An 18,199-nucleotide genomic window follows, 5' to 3' on the forward strand; every position below is an offset into this window, starting at 1 on the left:
TTATAATCACAACCGTTTAAAATATAAAAAAATTATGACTACAACTGTAAATTAAAACACATGACAATTAATATTTTTATATAATTATTAACCTTAACAACACACATAATATATAAGAAAAACATTAAAAATTTATTTAAATAGACTCGAATAAAAGATACAAAATGTGAATCACCATCTTTAAAACAGCATTACCTAGAGAAATCATTACCACCTTTTTTTTTTACTTTTGCTTTTAGTATTCTCACTCTCTCCCATCACAATCCCGGAAGAAGGCACTAGGGATTCGATCTCTGGTCTCTTGAAAGCGAAACCAATAGTTCCTTGTGCGTGGATTCCCTTTCTTTGCTTTTAAAGAATCAGTAACACTACGAATCTAAAAAATGGAGTCTCTCCAATCTCAACAGCAGCAACAGCCAAAGAAGAGAGGTCGAAAACCCAAGCCAAAGGACGAGAAAGAACAGCAAAGCGCTGCTAAAATGAAAGAAGGAAAGAAATCCCTACAACAAGCAAGCGTTGATGACAACTACACTCAGTGGAAGTCTTTGGTCCCTGTTCTTTATGACTGGCTTGCTAATCACAATCTCGTTTGGCCCTCTCTCTCTTGCCGTTATTTCTTTTTAAACCCTTTAAAGGGTTCTTGGGTTTTTTTGCTCTGTTGCTATACACGATGTTACTTTTGCTTTAATGTTGGTTTCTTTTTGGGTTGTTGTGTTTGCATCTAAAAATCTTAAATTTTTTGTGATAAACTCTAGTGGACTCTTATTGAGCTGGTGGTCTGTTTTCATTTCTTGGCTCCTGTAATTATCCATTTTGGGTTTTTAATCTGAGATAGTTTCTATTTTGTTTGCTTCAATTTTGTGTTAGAATGTTGCAATTTAGCCCCTTTTTTCTTGAATTATTTATCGTGTTTATCATGTTTCTCGATGATTATTTTGTTTGGTTTTGAACAGCTGGGGACCTCAGCTCGAGCAAGCTACTTACAAGAATCGTCAGCGTCTCTACCTCTCTGAACAGGCAAGTATATTTCCTTCTTATGGGTCATTTCTCAGCACTTTAAGAGAACTTGAATATAAATTGCAACGTGAATGGAAGGGAGCTCTTTTCTGGAGTCTTAATTATTAGCCGTAATAGATGCAATGCATCAAGTTTTGTACTCTTTTGAGTTGATGGAATTTACAAGGAAACTTTGTAGAAAAATGCCGAAGCATGATAAGTTTGTTTCTTGTGCTTATAAGTTATCTATTTTGATACCTTTGTTTTGATTATTGTCTTATGTTATAATACCAGACTGATGGTTCCGTTCCAAATACTCGTGATTGCGAATTGCGAAGTTGTCAAACCTAGGGTCGCTGCTGCTGAGCACATATCTCAGGTAACTCATTCCCACAGTGTCTTTTTCCTTGTTTTGCACTTCAACACTTGTGCATGCAGCTTTCTTCTCTTCATTCACACGAGTACTTTATAAATTTCAGTTTAATGAAGAAGCACGCTCACCATTTGTGAAGAAGTACAAGACCATAATACATCCTGGAGAGGTATGGATCTTGCACATGCTAGAAAAATAAACGTGCTTGTGTGAAGTTGAGTGCTGACTTATCCACCATCACTGTTTTCGGAACTCAACTATGTATTGGACAATGTAATTATTCCTTTTGAGATGTGGCACTAAAATATAATCCATGCTTTGGTGTATGGCTTCGGTGGGTGATAGATATTATGCATACTTGAATTCCATTTTTTTAACAAGTATAACCTTAAATTATGCAAATATCTATTTTATCCTTTTGTTTTAATGATATATATAACTTTTTGGTCTGACCGACAAACTTTATCTTGCAGGTGAACAGAATCAAGGAACTTCCGCAGAACTCTAAGATTGTGGCCACTCACACTGATAGTCCAGATGTAAGACTTGTTATTTTTGTTTTGTTAAAATATATGGAACCATTATTTCTGCCGTGTTTTCTTTCTAAGGTAGTTGTTAAAGTCTGCCCGACACCGAGGCATTCCCGGTGGAAATTGGACTCCACCAGGGGTCGGCTCTTAGCCCTTACATCTTTGCCTTGATTATGGACGACATCTATTCTGCGACACCAGACGGTGTTCCATGGTGTATGTTTTTCGCTGACGACATTGTCCTAGTAGCTGAAACAAAAACCGAGCTAAATAGAAGACTAGCTGCCTGGAAGACTGCTTTGGAAGAAAAATGTCTAAAGATCAATATTGAAAAGATAAAGTATTTATACTCAAACTTCTATGGGAACCAAAACGATGATGATGTAGAAGTATGTATAGAAGGACACGTGATCCCCTCAAAGGAATGTTTCAAGTACTTAGGGTCTATGATACATAAAGATGGGATGTAGATGATGACGTTACACATCGTATAAAGGCGGGATGGTTAAAGTGGAGGGCTGCTACTAGAGTTTTGTGTGACAAGAATGTGCCTTTAAAACTTAAGGAAAAAATTTATAGAATGACAATAAGACCAGCGCTGCTGTATGGATCAGAATGTTGGGCAATCAAGAAGGATCACGTAAGGAGGATGGAGGCTGCAGAAATGAGAATGCTTCGGTGGACATGTGGTAGGACTCTGTGGGACATGACACCAAACTCTGCTATTAGGATGTCCTTGGGGTGGTGCCTGTATCCGAAAAATTAAGGGAGAGAAGACTACGGTGGTTTGGGCATGTGTGGACATGACACTAATTTTCGTTCATTTTTTTTCCCGGATATTTCTATATATAATTTGCAAGCGGTTTGAAAATACGTATATAATATATATGGTTTTTAAAACACTTTTAAAAACTATATATTATATATATTTTCAAAACATTTTAAAATATATATAATATATAATTTTTGAAAAACATTTTAAAAATATATAATATATAATTTTTGAAAAACATTTTGAAAACATATAATATATAATTTTTAGAGCATTTTTGAAAACTTATATATAATATATATTTTTTTTAAAATATTTTTAAAAAATTATATAATTTTTAAAAGAACATTTTTAAAAATTATTAGTTTTTTGAAAAACATTTTTGAAAATTTATATATAGTATATAGTTTTTTAAAAAATAAACAGTTTTAAAATATATATTATATAGTTTTTATTTATTGTTTTTATTTATTATTATTCACCAGTTTTTATTTAATTATTTAATTATTATTTTTTTGTTTTTTTAGGTAAATTGTTTTGGTCCAGCAACAGTCCAAATTGGGCCTGAATCAGCCCGTAGCCAACATTCAAAGGAGATAGGGTTTACACACGTTTAACACAGGCGGCGCACAGGAGAAAATCCTAAGACCTCATTTGTGCAGCCAGATCTAGACCGTTGGATCTGACCCAATCCAACGGTCGAGATCAAATCAAGGAATATTCCAGAAGTCACACCAACAGTCACAGACGGCGCGAGATTTCCGGCCGAGATCCCCGGGACTGACCCATCCCGGGGTGACCAGTCACAACAGCCACGATCGCCCCTATTTCGAAACTAACAGGCCACAGGTGGGGTATAAAGACCCCCACCAAGCCACTACCAAGGGGGATCATCAGAGAACACAGGACCGGAAAAAACGGTACATCAACGGAGATAACCCCCGAGAACACAGTAAACAAACAACCATCACAGTGAGATACAACCACGATACCAATAGAGAACCATCAGCCACAAACAGAGACCATCGATCGGGAACCACGAAACCCACGAGTAAACTAAAAAACCAACAGAATCAACGAGTACACCAAACAACAACAGAGATATCAGCAGAGAAATACAACCAAAGACACATATCACAACAACAAAAAGAGCAGTGAGCGAAGCAAAAAACTTCAACAACCGCGTCGGAGGTCAGAAAGTCACCGACGGAAAAGGTGAAAACCGAGGTTTGCATATTAGATCTACGGTTATTGGGGTCGATTTTGAGGGTTTGGTGGCTAGTTTTGGGTTTACGGGGTTGAGAGCAACGCGTGAGGGGCATTTTTGTTTTTTCGGCCACCACCAGTGGTGGCCGTTGGCGACGTCTGACGGTGGTCGGGAATCGCCTGAGGGGAGGAGCTTGAGAGGTTTGAGAGATTTATCAGAGAGAACACGGGCGAAAATAAGAGAAATGAATTGCAAGGAGGCTTATTTGGGCATTTATATACGGAGGACCGGAGTGCAAATAGATGATTTCTAAATCCTCTCCGCAGTCCCTATAGCTTTGAATCGCTTTACAATTCGGTCATCAATTGTAATTTGGCCTCGAAATTTTTAATTTTATCAATTTGACCCTGGTTTATATTTTTACATTTTTGTGAATTGGCCACTCACTTATGATTTTATTTTGCAGGTCATTTTTCTAATATCAATTTAACCCATTAATTCCAATTTTGTTCAATTTGATCCTTCAAGTTTTATTTTATCATTATTAGTATTATTTTTTTTCATTAGTATTGATTTCGAACTTTAATTCTTTTTTGATTCCTTTACTATTTTCTTTTTTTCATTATCATTTTTTTCTTTAAATTTTTTAAAAAAAATCCAAATTTTATTTATCATTTTTTTCTATTTAGTTTTTATTTTATTTTTAAGCTTATTTTATTTTTTTATTTATTCTTTTCCTCTTTTTTCTTTTGTATTTATTTTGATTTATTTTTTTTATTTGTTTATTATTGAATTATCTTTTTAACATTTTTTATCTTTTTTCAGAGAAATTTTAATCGGTCAAAGGTAAGTAACTCGAATCGGATTTTTAAATTTTAATTTAAATTTTTAATTTTTGCAATTAAAGACAACCGATAAATTAATTGGTACCGAAAGGGCGGTTCAAGGGTGCTAATCCTTCCTTGACCGTAACCGACTCCCGAACCCGACACATTTCTGGTACAACGCAGATCAGGTAAGATGGTGTCCGACCCACCTAAATTCATTTTAAAATGGTCGGTGGCGACTCTAATCCAATTCATTCAAGTCGAAGCCCAATTCCGGGCCCAACCGAAAGACGGTTACAACAGCTTGGCGACTCCGCTGGGGACAGGTAAGTGAGTCAGGCCAAAATTAATTTTCGGTTGTCTTTTTATGCGAAAATTTTAATTTTAAATTTATTTATTCGATTCCAATTATTTATCTTTGATCATTTTTCAAATAAATAGTTGTACTGACATTTTGTTCAATGATTTCAGATTTTTTAAAAGTTTCTATCTCTGGCTCTATACCCAAGCCCCGGACCCTATTTAAGTGGGGGTGAAAGCGACGCCTTCGTGTGAATTTATTCTCCGTATGGGCCTAGCAAGTAACCTTCGGGATTCATATACCTTATGCCTTCGTGTGAATTTATTCTCCGTATGGGCCTAAGGGAATGTATCCTCCCGAGTTTAACTTAGTCCACACAAGCCTGTGATGGGTTTAAGACTAAGGGTCTGGTAAGCCCAAGGGGGCACCAGAAAGGATAACTCGGGTACCTTTTTTTTAGAACCTAAACCGGGAGACTACAAGGAGTTAGAGCCCACCCCAAAACCTCATTCCAAACCCTAGGATGCTGAAATTATTTCCTACTTTACTTTCTGTTCAAAACATGTGAACTAGAAATTTATGCGGTTAGGACTTGTTCAAAATCAACTTGTGGGATAGAGATCATGTTCGGGTAGGAATAATAAGCATGTGAGCTAGATATCATGTGGGGTAGGACTTTCATTTTTATGATCATTTTTTATTATTTTTCACATCATTAACTCTTTTCATCTTTCTTCTATTTTATTTATTTTCATCACTTGCATTATTCAAAAGAGGTGTTGATCCACCAAAAACGTGTTTGTTAAACATGAATAATTTGTATTAATGGACAAAGGGGTTGTAATACAAGAGATGAAAATACAGAGGACAATCTACAAGGCGACTATGTGGTCCCCACAAGTAAAGAGTAGATCACTCTGGTGCATTATAAAAGACTCAGGATGAACCGGGTATACACCAAGTAATGAAAGTCTATCTTTGAAGAATTGACTGCCAAAGGTTGCAGAGCAAAACGAGGAAAAGGTTACAGACCCGGACGCTCCTTTCAAAAACTACGAGAACAAGACGGCGAAACCCTAGCTGAGCTGAATGTCAATGCTGACGAATTCAAGAAGAAAACTTCGATAGAGGGCTCCAATGGTGTTGCTGCTAGGGAACCGACTCGGCAGAGAGTAGAAGCCGGAGGTGCAGTCCTTCGAGACTCTTTTTGGGGCAAACAACTCATCATCTGCATAAGTTGGAGCGGTTCGACAGATTATCCAACCGGTGACAGACGAACGCAGAAGACTAGTCAACATGTCAGAAGTTGTCAGAATATTCTTGTCTCTTAAAAGATAAAACACTTTTGTCCCCAATAAGGATTATTTTTAATAACAGATACATTTTTGGATTAATGCCTCGATCATTTCATGCATCATATATTTAGACATTTTGCATTTTTTATTTTTTTTGCATTTTGTTATTTTCTTTGCATTCACATTAACTAACATAAACATGTCTCATCAAAGGGAGCAAATACTGGATACACCGCCTCAAGCATTGGACACACCCCATCCGCATAACACTCGTTTGAAGAAGAAGAGGATGGAAGCCAGAATTACACAAATCGAGGAGAATATGTTGAAACTACAGAAAGAGCTAGAAGATAAGATAAACCAAAATAGTCGAAATACTCTAGAAACAATCACAAAGAACCAAGAGTCCTTGGTTGATCAGATCGTTGCCAAGTTAGTTGGCCTACAACAGACCAGTGTGCCTGGGGCAGGTTCATCGGAAGGGGTAACTATACAACCTACCCCACAAGTGGTTATCTCACCTGAAATCTTACCAGAACTTCGAGGGGACTCATCTGCGGCAAAAGCAAAGCCCTCGTCATCTGTATTTAACCCTAAGAACAATCCGGGTTATTACCATGTACCGGATTTGGATGAAGAGGACAAAGCGAAGAAGATGGAGGAAAAAATCAAACAATTGGAGGACCAAATGAAGGTAGTCAAAGGAGACCATGACTACCATGAAATCGATGTCGCGGAACTCAGTCTAGTCCCAGACTTGGTTCTTCCTCCGAAATTTAAGTCCCCGGAATTCAAGAAGTTTGACGGGAACAGTTGTCCATCCGCTCACATCACCATGTTCTGCAGAAAGATGACAGGATATGGAGGAAACGACCAGCTTCTGATTCACTGCTTCCAGGAGAGTCTGTCGGGTTCAGCCATTCGGTGGTACAACCAGCTAAGCCGATCAAATATCAAGACCTGGAAGGACTTGGCTAAGTCATTTCTAGAACAATACAAGCATGTCAATGACATAAGGCCAGATCGAGTTACGCTACAAAGCATGGAAAAGAAGCATAACGAGAGTTTCAGGCAATACGCACAAAAGTGGAGGGACTTGGCTGTGCAAGTTCATCCACCGTTGGATGAAATAGAAACCTGAAAACTTTTCGTACAGACCCTGAAGACCCCATACTTTGGACACCTGGTTGCGATCACGTCAGGGAGCTTTTCAGACTTGGTTATGGCTGGAGAAATGGTCGAGTCGGCCATAAAGCAAGGCAAAATTAAGGATGGGGAGGCCAGTAGGAAACCTCCTATACGAGAGCGGGAAGGAGAGATTAACAACATCAACCATGCCAGTAAAGGTGTTACGATCTCCAAACCGAAACCAACTGCAGCTATACCGTCAGGTACTTCTAAACAAGATCCCAGAGAACCAATGAGGGAAAGGGAACATTTCGACCCTATTCCCATGACCTACAAAGAGCTTTACCATCAACTTCTTGACACCCATGTAGTGTCACCATACCCGGTTGAACCCTTGAAACCCCCATACCCCAAGTGGTATGATGAGAATGTGCATTGTGAATATCACGGTGGAGTCCCAGGGCACACAATTGAGAACTGTTACGCATTCAAAAGGGTCGTACAAAAGATGCGTAACCAGAACTGGATCGACTTCAACAACTTGGGGGCATCTAAGTGAGTGAGATCATTTCATCATTTGAGGCATTCTGGTTGAACTTGTTTTTTTTCACTTTTTCTAGTTTTTGTAAGAACATTTGAATAAATTTATGTTACTTTAATGATGACGAGCAATGAATCACATTTGTAAACTTGCAATTCTTTGAATATCATTTGAATTAAGAAACTCTGTGAATGGTTCAATGTTTCGGATCTTTGACAAAGTAACATGTTTTAAAACAAGGACCTTGACCTTACCCAGAATATACCCTCAAACATCGTACCCTGCTCTTACGATTAACCAATACAACACTTTCTTTTCATAAGGTGCGGACAACACGGGGCATCATTTGTATATGACAATTACTATGTTTTTTATTTAAGACATTCAATGACGATGATGATCTTTACAAATGAAAGAGTCGAGTAGGTGAATCCAGTTTAGGTCAGTTGCTTGAAAATTGAACTCTAAAGATGAAATTTTTGACTTTCAATAAATACCTAGGCTATAACAGGTTCTTCTTGACAATCTTAAGAAATTAAATCTGTAAAGCTGAGCTATTCCACTAAGGCAATTGGTTATAGATGAAACTTGAAAGCCCTGGCCTTATGAGTAGATTACGTTCAAACCATGACATTGCTCGGACACTTGGCAATTCGGTGTTTGCTCCACTGCTCTTGTCAGGCCGAAGACGCTATGATGAGATGAACCCTTCAGTTAACTTGATAAGAGTGATTATAATATTAAGTTGTCCCTCTAAAGCAATTGGTTAAATGCCCCGGCTTTATGGATTCAGCTAGCCAGATAATGACAAGTTAAATCAAATTTATCTAAGCAAGAAATTTTCGGTAAAATGAACTAAGGGAGTTAAGGAACACCTGTTATAGTCAACTACACACGAGCACTCAAGAATTTCATTTTTAGACCGATATTTCTGCACTACCTTTGTTAGAGGAGCCTACAAAACTTGAACAAATGAAAGATTTCGGAGAACCAAAATAGAAGGCCTAGTAGTTGATAATGCTAGTTGCGTCATTTTGTCCGCATCCAATCAAAATGCCAAAACATGTTCAAAGACCAAGAAAAATGACATTTTTTTCTTTTTGCCAGAACCTTAGAAAATAGGAGGCTAACCTAAAGCCAACTCATCCCTTTGAACATTTGTCAAAGACCTGTAACTCTGAAATCATAAAAAGTGCTATTGATTCCTTTGATATACTTTGAACTCATGTTTACAATTTGATTCAATTACGAACAATATTTTTACAGAATTTTCATCATTTTCCCTCCTAAAACAAGAAAAAAAGGAGAAAAACATTTTCAAACAGGACAGTCTCGGATATGAAAGGTCTGTAAAGCCAAAGCCTGGAAAAGGGAATGGGGCACGATCGATTCCAAGGACCAGATTGGCAGACAAAGCACGAGACTCCATCCAAGAAATAACACATAATTCATTCATGTTGCATGCATCTTAGACATACTTAGGTGCATCACATTCATAATTTTGCAGCTTTCAGAGTCAAGCTTCGACTTCAGGATGAAGGTTACTAGACTTGCAAGCAATTTTAAAGAACGATGGTGTAACTCAGCAGCAAGAAGCTCCACCTCAACCGACTTGACATATCTACAGATCTCGTAATCAATTTCAGATAGGTTCGAGAACCAATTCGGAACAAATCCAGTCCAGTTCAACTCAACAAAGAGCAGCATGTTTCCAGTTAATGCCTTCAAGCCAGATTTCAATTCCACAACGGAAGATATCCGGCTATCAGAATTTATCAGTGGGCTTTTCCGTAAAAGGGGAGTCATCCAAAGATTGTCTCATTTGGTTCAGACTAGCTCAAAGGAACCACCTGAAGAGTCATGACCGGCTTCGACCCGTTAAGGGAAGCCATTTTTAAAACAAATCATTTGCAGCATAACTCAAGGCTAGAAGGGTTATCTGTCACCAAAGACCTTCGAGTTCGATTACACTCAGCTTCGAGGGCACATCATTTGCAGCATAACTTAAGTCGAGAAAGGTTATCTGCCAACCAAAGACCTTCGAGTTCGACTACGCTCAGCTCCAAGGCATGTCATTTGCAGCACAACTTAAGTCTAGAAGGGTTGTCTGCCAACAAAAGACCTTTGAGTTTGACTACGCTCAGCTCAACGGCACATCATTTGCAGCATAGCTTAAGTCGAGAAGGGCTATCTGCCAAAGACCCCCGAGTTCGATTACGCTCAGCTCAACGGCACATCATTTGCAGCATAGCTTAAGTCGAGAATGGCTATCTGCCAAAAGACCACCAAGTTCGATTACACTCAGCTTCGAGGGCACATCATTCGCAGCATAACTTAAGCCGAGAAGGGTTATCTGCCAACCAAAGACCTTCGAGTTCGACTACGCTCAGCTCCAAGGCATATCATTTGCAGCACAACTTAAGTCTAGAAGGGTTGTCTGGCAACAAAAGACCTTTGAGTTTGACTACGCTCAGCTCAACGGTACATCATTTGCAGTATAGCTTAAGTCGAGAAGGGCTATCTGCCAAAGACCCCCGAGTTCGATTACACTCAGCTTCGAGGGCACATCATTTACAGCATAACTCAAGGCTAGAAGGGTTATCTATGACCAAAAGACCTTTGAGTTCGACTACGCTCAACTCCAAGGCACATCATTTACAGCATAGCTCAAGGTAAAGAAGGGCTATCTGTCAATAAAATTGTCGAGTTTGGTTCCATTCAGCTCGATGACACCCCAACCACACTACTGTTCGGCTGCAATCAAGGTTTTCAAGTCGAGAAGAAGACCTGGGTTAACCGTGCCTTAGTGACAATAAATCGTTTTTCCGGCAGCATAGCTTAAGTCGTGAAAAGCTATCTGTCAATGAAGACCTTTCGAGTTCGATTTTAGTCAGCTCAAGGGCCTATCAACCATATGGTGGAATCAAAGAATGATTTTTCAGTCGAATTCTCAAACCAAGGTCTTTAAACCGAGAAAAAAGACAGAGGCGGACTACGACGAGAAGCCACATTCTGTTTCAAATTCCGGACCACAGCTTCAATTCCATATCATTTCAAGATGGACTCGACTTCGCGACGGAGGGGCCATTCGCAACTCAATTCGACAGGGAGTTATTCTTTCAGAGTCAATTTTTCAACTCCACTGAACAAAAATTTGTGTCTTTTTTATCTTTGTCCTATTTTTCGTTCTACGAAAAAAGACAAAGAGGGGCAGCTGTAAACACTAATTTTCGTTCATTTTTTTCCCGGATATTTCTATATATAATTTGCAAGCGGTTTGAAAATACGTATATAATATATATGGTTTTTAAAACACTTTTAAAAACTATATATTATATATATATTTTCAAAACATTTTTAAAAAATATATAATATATAATTTTTGAAAAACATTTTAAAAATATATAATATATAATTTTTGAAAAACATTTTGAAAACATATAATATATAATTTTTAGAGCATTTTTGAAAACTTATATATAATATATAATTTTTTTAAAACATTTTTAAAAAATTATATAATTTTTAAAAGAACATTTTTAAAAATTATTAGTTTTTTGAAAAACATTTTTGAAAATGTATATATAGTATATAGTTTTTAAAAAAATAAACAGTTTTAAAATATATATTATATAGTTTTTATTTATTGTTTTTATTTATTATTATTCACCCGTTTTTATTTAATTATTTAATTATTATTATTTTTTTTAGGTAAATTGTTTTGGTCCAGCAACAGTCCAAATTGGGCCTGAATCAGCCCGTAGCCAACATCCAAAGGAGATAGGGTTTACATACGTTTAACACAGGCGGCGCACAGGGGAAAACCCTAAGACCTCATTTGTGCAGCCAGATCTGGACCGTTGGATCTGACCCGGGACTGACCCATCCCGGGGTGACCGGTCACAACAGCCACGATCGCCCCTATTTCGAAACTAACAGGCCACCGGTGGGGTATAAAGACCCCCACCAAGCCACTACCAAGGGGGATCATCAGAGAACACAGGACCCAAAAAAACGGTACATCAACGGTGATAACCCCCGAGAACACAGTAAACAAACAACCATCACAGTGAGATACAACCACGATACCAATAGAGAACCATCAGCCACAAACAGAGACCATCGATCGGGAACCACGAAACCCACGAGTAAACTAAAAAACCAACAGAATCAATGAGTACACCAAACAACAACAGAGATATCAGCAGAGAAATACAACCAAAGACACATATCACAACAACAAAAAGAGCAGTGAGCGAAGCAAAAAAATTCAACAACCGCGTCGGAAGTCAGAAAGTCACCGACGGAAAAGGTGAAAACCGAGGTTTGCATATTAGATCTACGGTTATTGGGGTCGATTTTGAGGGTTTGGTGGCTAGTTTTGGGTTTACGGGGTTGAGAGCAACGCGTGAGGGGCATTTTTGTTTTTCCGGCCACCACCAGTGGTGGCCGATGGCGACGTCTGACGGTGGTCGGGAATCGCCTGAGGGGAGGAGCTTGAGAGGTTTGAGAGAGTTATCAGAGAGAACACGGGCGAAAATAAGAGAAATGAATTGCAAGGAGGCTTATTTGGGCATTTATATACGGAGGACCGGAGTGCAAATAGATGATTTCTAAATCCTCTCCGCAGTCCCTATAGCTTTGAATCGCTTTACAATTCGGTCATCAGTTGTAATTTGGCCTCGAAATTTTTAATTTTATCAATTTGACCCTAGTTTATATTTTTACATTTTTGTGAATTGGCCACTCACTTATGATTTTATTTTGCAGGTCATTTTTCTAATATCAATTTAACCCATTAATTCCAATTTTGTTCAATTTGATCCTTCAAGTTTTATTTTATCATTATTAGTATTATTTTTTTCATTAGTATTGATTTCGAACTTTAATTCTTTTTTGATTCCTTTACTATTTTCTTTTTTTCATTATCATTTTTTTCTTTATATTTTTTTTAAAAAAATCCAATTTTTATTTATCATTTTTTTCTATTTATTTTTTATTTTATTTTTAAGCTTATTTTATTTTTTTATTTATTCTTTTCCTCTTTTTTCTTTTGTATTTATTTTGATTTGTTTTTTTATTTGTTTATTATTGAATTATCTTTTTAACATTTTTTATCTTTTTTCAGAGAAATTTTAATCGGTCAAAGGTAAGTAACTCGAATCGGATTTTTAAATTTCAATTTAAATTTTTAATTTTTGCAATTAAAGACAACCGATAAATTAATTGGTACCGAAAGGGCGGTTCAAGGGTGCTAATCCTTCCTTGACCGTAACCGACTCCCGAACCCGACACATTTCTGGTATAACTCAGATCAGGTAAGATGGTGTCCGACCCACCTAAATTCATTTTAAAATGGTCGGTGGCGACTCTAATCCAATTCATTCAAGTCGAAGCCCAATTCCGGGCCCAACCGAAAGACGGTTCCGACACTTCTGATAAGAAAGCATGGAGAATTAAGACCAGGGTAGCCGAGTAGTGCGGATCACAGACATAGGGTATAACATATCTGTCTTCTTTTTAATGCCTTTTTAATAATTTCCATGACTTCTACTTTATATACGTGTCTGTTATTATAATTTATGAAGGCTTAGAACTAGGGTAGCGGATTAGTGTTGTCTCAGTTTATGATTTAACCCATTTGACTTTATTCCTTCGCGTAGCTTTCTATCGTTTGACCATTGTGTATCATTCTCTTCAGGTTTTCTCTTTTTAAATTTATTTAGATTTTACGTTTCTGTCTATATATAGAGATTTTTACGCAGAGATTTATTTGCAGGGATTTATTTGCAGGGATCACTCCCCATTACAGACGAGCATACTGAAGACTACATAGGAAGACTTTTCAACTATGTATTTAGTTATTTATTTATTCATACAAACATTGTATTTTATCTTTATTTTTAATTTTCTTCCTGCCATAGGTCTTCCACGGAAGCTGTTATCAATCCTGGCGTTGGGGGCAGCCTACTACCCTACCTCCCCCTTACCCCATTGTATATGGGAATAGGGTTTTGTTGTTGTTGTTTAGAATTTTTAGTTATATACTTATATGTAAAAAAATCTATACGTGTCCTACTTGTGTGTGTTCTTTGTAGCTGGGAGGGGGTAAAAGAATTGTTTTTCACTTATATATATTTTTCCTGCAAATTTTGACTGGACATCAAGATAATGCAGAATTTGCTCTTGCAATGTGTCCCACTGAACCCTATGTTCTGTCTGGAGGTTTGGAAGTTCAATCTTTCAGTTAACTGTTTAATTACTTAAATCTGATGCTTTTATTGATATATTTGGTTCTGATCCATTTGAGATATTAACTAGTGGCAGTGAAGTTAAAATGATTTACTTTAAGATATAAATCTGCCAATAAAAGCTATGTTATGTTTGAAATAACTTCATTATCATTTAGGAAGTTACTGTTAATCAGATTGTGCTAATGGTTTGTCTTAATCTTTTCTGATGCATGACTTTACATTGAGGTCATGCCCCTATATTTCAAGTCCTGAAGTGGATTATTATAATATTTTATTAAAATTGGATCAAGAAAACTGAAACTTGTTTCATGTAATGGGATTTTCTTCTTAACGAGTGGACTTCTATGACAGGGAAGGATAAATCAGTAGTTTTGTGGAGCATTGAGGACCATGTAACAACAGCATCTGGTGGATCAATCATCAAAAAGTCTGGGGAAGGTAATGATAAAGCTGATGGTGGGCCTTCTGTAGGTCCTCGGGGTATCTTCTGTGGGCATGAGGATACAGTTGAGGATGTTGCGTTCTGTCCATCCAGGTAGCTGCTTTCTCTTGGGAAAAGATCTGAATGCACATAATTCTTTTATGTTTTATTCTTCTTTAGTTAGTCATAAACTTTTCATGTAAATGAGAGTTCATTAAAATGGATTCTTCTGTATTTTATTTTCCACTGTATAATGACTTCTGCGTTGTTCATATGGCTTCTAATTTCTGACATTTTTTATAACCGATGAAGTGCACAGGAGTTTTGTAGTGTAGGTGATGATTCCTGCCTCATATTATGGGATGCACGAGTTTGCACTAGCCCTGCTGTCAAGGTAAATTTTCTTTTAATATATATTTATTTATATTTCTAATAATACCCCTTTTCCCCTTCATTTCCTTGCTTTCTCAATTTCTGCTACTTTGATGAAAATCTAAATATTTGCATGAAAAGGAAGTTTAAAGAGTTGATATAAGCTGAATAATAAGCATCTTCAGCATTCATTTTGATCTTTGCACCTGTTAATTTGAATCTAGCTCGGCTTCTGAGTGAATTCTTTAAATTGTTTTATAGTTGAGAGGATGATGGTAATGATTTGAACCAGTGAAAAGAGTAGGATAATTTTTGTACCTTCATTTTCCCATTTCTATGGGCAGGGCTGTAATGTTATGCCCCTTCTTAAATCCTTTGCGTGAGCTTGTTGAAAGGATGTACTCCGAATCTGATACCTGAAACCCTATTGTTTAGCATATTTCTTTACTCATGAGTTCCTCTTGGGTGAATCAACCCGATATTCATGTTTCCCTTTACAAACTTGTTAATATTTGCTCATATGTAATTTGAATATCCTGATGTTTTTGATAGCTAATTGTAGGTTTCTTGTTGACAGGTTGAAAAGGCACATGATGCTGATCTTCATTGTATTGATTGGAACCCCCATGACAATAATCTTATCCTCACTGGGTATGTTTCGGTCCCTTCTTTTTTGGTTATCAAACCATGTCCATGTTTTATAAGGATGGTTACAAATTTTTGTTTGCATTCTCTTGTTGATCTTTCAGGTCAGCAGATAATACTGTTCATATGTTTGATCGAAGGAACCTCACTTCTAATGGAGTTGGGCCACCTGTTTATAAATTTGAGGGTCACAAGGCTGCTGTTCTTTGTGTGCAGGTGTGAAAAGATCAGTTGTTCCCATACGCTTTTATGCCTTACAAATATTATTATTACACGTGACTGTTTTTTCCTAATTTATAATTTTTCACCGTCCAGTGGTCTCCCAATAAGTCATCGGTATTTGGTAGTTCTGCTGAGGATGGGCTCTTGAACATTTGGGATTATGACAAGGTGTAATTGCTTGATCCGTTTCCTGCTATTGCCTTTGTATACATAAAACAATGTGCATGCATGTGACATGGATGACACACTTGGCTATGCATATTGGTTGAACCCATCCATGTTACTCCAACTCTTTGTTTTTCCTGAAGTACCCATTTCTAACACCCATGTTTGCCATGTACTCGGATATGGGTATGTGGATATGATCCTCCAAGGACCTTTTAAATACATGGAAATCTTGAGAAAATTGAATATGTTTGTGTTGGAGACATACCCATATTCTACATGATCAAGTCCAAGTAACATAGGTATTTGAATGCTGCCCATCCATATTTTAAGTTTGCTAGAATAAGTTCTGTATGTAATTTGTTTTTAGATTCAGTCAATTTTAGGAAGTTGAACTCCTTAAATAAAATAGGATATTATATGGGATTTGACAGTTTGGCGCTAATCTTTCTAGGATTGAAATATATATGTGAAAAATGCTGTCATGAAGATGCTTACCAAGTTCTTTGTCCTCATCAATAAAACCTGTTGCAATTTCTAGGCTGCATCTCTAACTTATCGTTTGAAAGCTAATCAGTGGAAGAGGATATAAAGTAATTGCAAGTAGATAAGCGGTTAGTTTACTATTATGATTATTAAGTTGTAAGTCACATTGGTAGAAGAAGACATTTCCCTTACCTTTCAAAGGCCCACTTAAGACACTTTGCTTTTTCTGTTTGTCGTAACTGTACTTGTTGCTTCTAATAGTGTGGTTGGTTTTACTTGCTTATATTAATTGCAGGTTGGCAAAAAGGTGGAACATGCTTCAAAATCTCCTAGTACTCTTGCAGGACTGTTTTTCCAGCATGCAGGGCATAGGTTTGTGATTGTTATTCCGTTTCTCTGTTATAGCTTGTATTTGGACTTTTAAAAAAAAAACCACATCATCTATGTTGTAGTCCCGATATGCTTTTTGCATTCTTTCATCTCTTTGTTTTTTTTCCATTTTTATTTTCTTATAGTGGTATCTCTATCCTTTTGGATTTGCACCATTAATCCGGATTCCTTAATGATCTTTGCTGCATATAACTACAAGTATCATATGAAACATGTATATCTTCCATTTGAGTATGTTGAAAGCTTTAACGCCTTGTCTATAATCCAGCAATGCTCTGTTGAGTCCTGGAGGAAATTTTAATGTTCCACGTAATAGGGACCTACATGAGGTTTCTTTTATTGAAAGAAAGAAAGAGTTTGTACAATAATAAAAAACTAGCTAATTGAGATTTCGTGAAACTCGAATCTCAGGGCCTGTCTAGATCATAACAGAAAGTTTTTGCTTCCTCACAAACTGAGTTTTGTTTTTTGAGGACAAGTTCCTTAAGTTCATTGAAGACCATGTATTTTATTGTTATTGCACTGAATTTAGCATTCTTGATATATGATTTGAGTTCAAATTTAGGCAACATGTCAAGAATTTGTTTTTAGAGTTTTTCTAATCATTTTCACCTGATTTTCATAACTTCTTCTATCTTTTAATTTTTGTATAGGGATAAAGTCGTTGATTTCCATTGGAATGCATCTGATCCGTGGACCATTGTTAGTGTGTCTGATGACTGTGATTCCACTGGTGGAGGAGGGACATTGCAGGTACAATTATTAGTTTGACATTGAAATGTTCTTTGTGTGTAAAATATTGCTTATGGTACCGGGTATTTTACTCATCGGTATTGCTGGCTGGTAAAGACATTTGTTTTCATTTACCGTTGATGTTTTGAAAGAACTCTATTTTCACATATCGACTTTCAACAGCCCGATTGTCGCTTCTTTCATTGTAACTCGGCACTTGTTTTCTTCCAAGAAGAGAAATGCCTTAACTTTGAATGAAATCACAATTATCGATATGCTAAACGATGCTGATCTGCACAGATATGGCGCATGAGTGATCTGATTTACAGGCCAGAAGATGAGGTTTTAGCCGAGCTGGAGAAATTCAAGTCCCACGTCATTTCTTGCACGTCATCAAAGCCATGAGAGATGCCATCAGAAGGAAGAATGCCAGAATATTTCGGGGTAGACTTGTAAGTTGCGCCAAATTCCTCTGTTGTAAGCTTATTTATGTGGGAGAAATTTGGATCAGTATGCCATTGTAGCCTCATCGTTAGTTGACT

General features: G+C 37.0%; 1 protein-coding gene across 1 annotated transcript; it reads left to right on the forward strand.

Moving 5' to 3' along the window:
* Positions 1–365: 365 nt before the first annotated feature.
* On the forward strand, positions 366–18,113 carry LOC120149739 (WD-40 repeat-containing protein MSI4-like). The gene is made up of 14 exons (XM_039162454.1): positions 366–610; positions 954–1,017; positions 1,291–1,375; positions 1,476–1,538; positions 1,843–1,977; positions 14,069–14,195; positions 14,576–14,759; positions 14,958–15,039; positions 15,595–15,668; positions 15,767–15,878; positions 15,978–16,052; positions 16,831–16,907; positions 17,579–17,678; positions 17,958–18,113. The coding sequence occupies exons 1-14, from the start codon at positions 520–522 to the stop codon at positions 18,060–18,062; spliced, it is 1,374 nt and encodes a 457-aa protein (XP_039018385.1). The 5' UTR covers positions 366–519; the 3' UTR covers positions 18,063–18,113.
* The last annotated feature ends 86 nt before the right edge of the window (positions 18,114–18,199 follow it).

The sequence above is a fragment of the Hibiscus syriacus genome, unplaced genomic scaffold (genome assembly GCF_006381635.1).
Source record: "Hibiscus syriacus cultivar Baekdansim isolate YM2019G1 unplaced genomic scaffold, ASM638163v2 tig00111008_pilon, whole genome shotgun sequence".
NCBI lineage: Eukaryota > Viridiplantae > Streptophyta > Magnoliopsida > Malvales > Malvaceae > Hibiscus > Hibiscus syriacus.

Excerpts from the sequence above, each read along its gene's own strand:
- LOC120149739 (XM_039162454.1), top strand. The coding sequence starts at position 520 with ATGACAACTACACTCAGTGGAAGTCTTTGGTCCCTGTTCTTTATGACT. Across the intron at positions 15,040-15,594 it reads GCACTAGCCCTGCTGTCAAG|GTTGAAAAGGCACATGATGC; the intron begins GTAAATTTTCTT and ends TCTTGTTGACAG. Across the intron at positions 15,879-15,977 it reads CTGCTGTTCTTTGTGTGCAG|TGGTCTCCCAATAAGTCATC; the intron begins GTGTGAAAAGAT and ends TTCACCGTCCAG.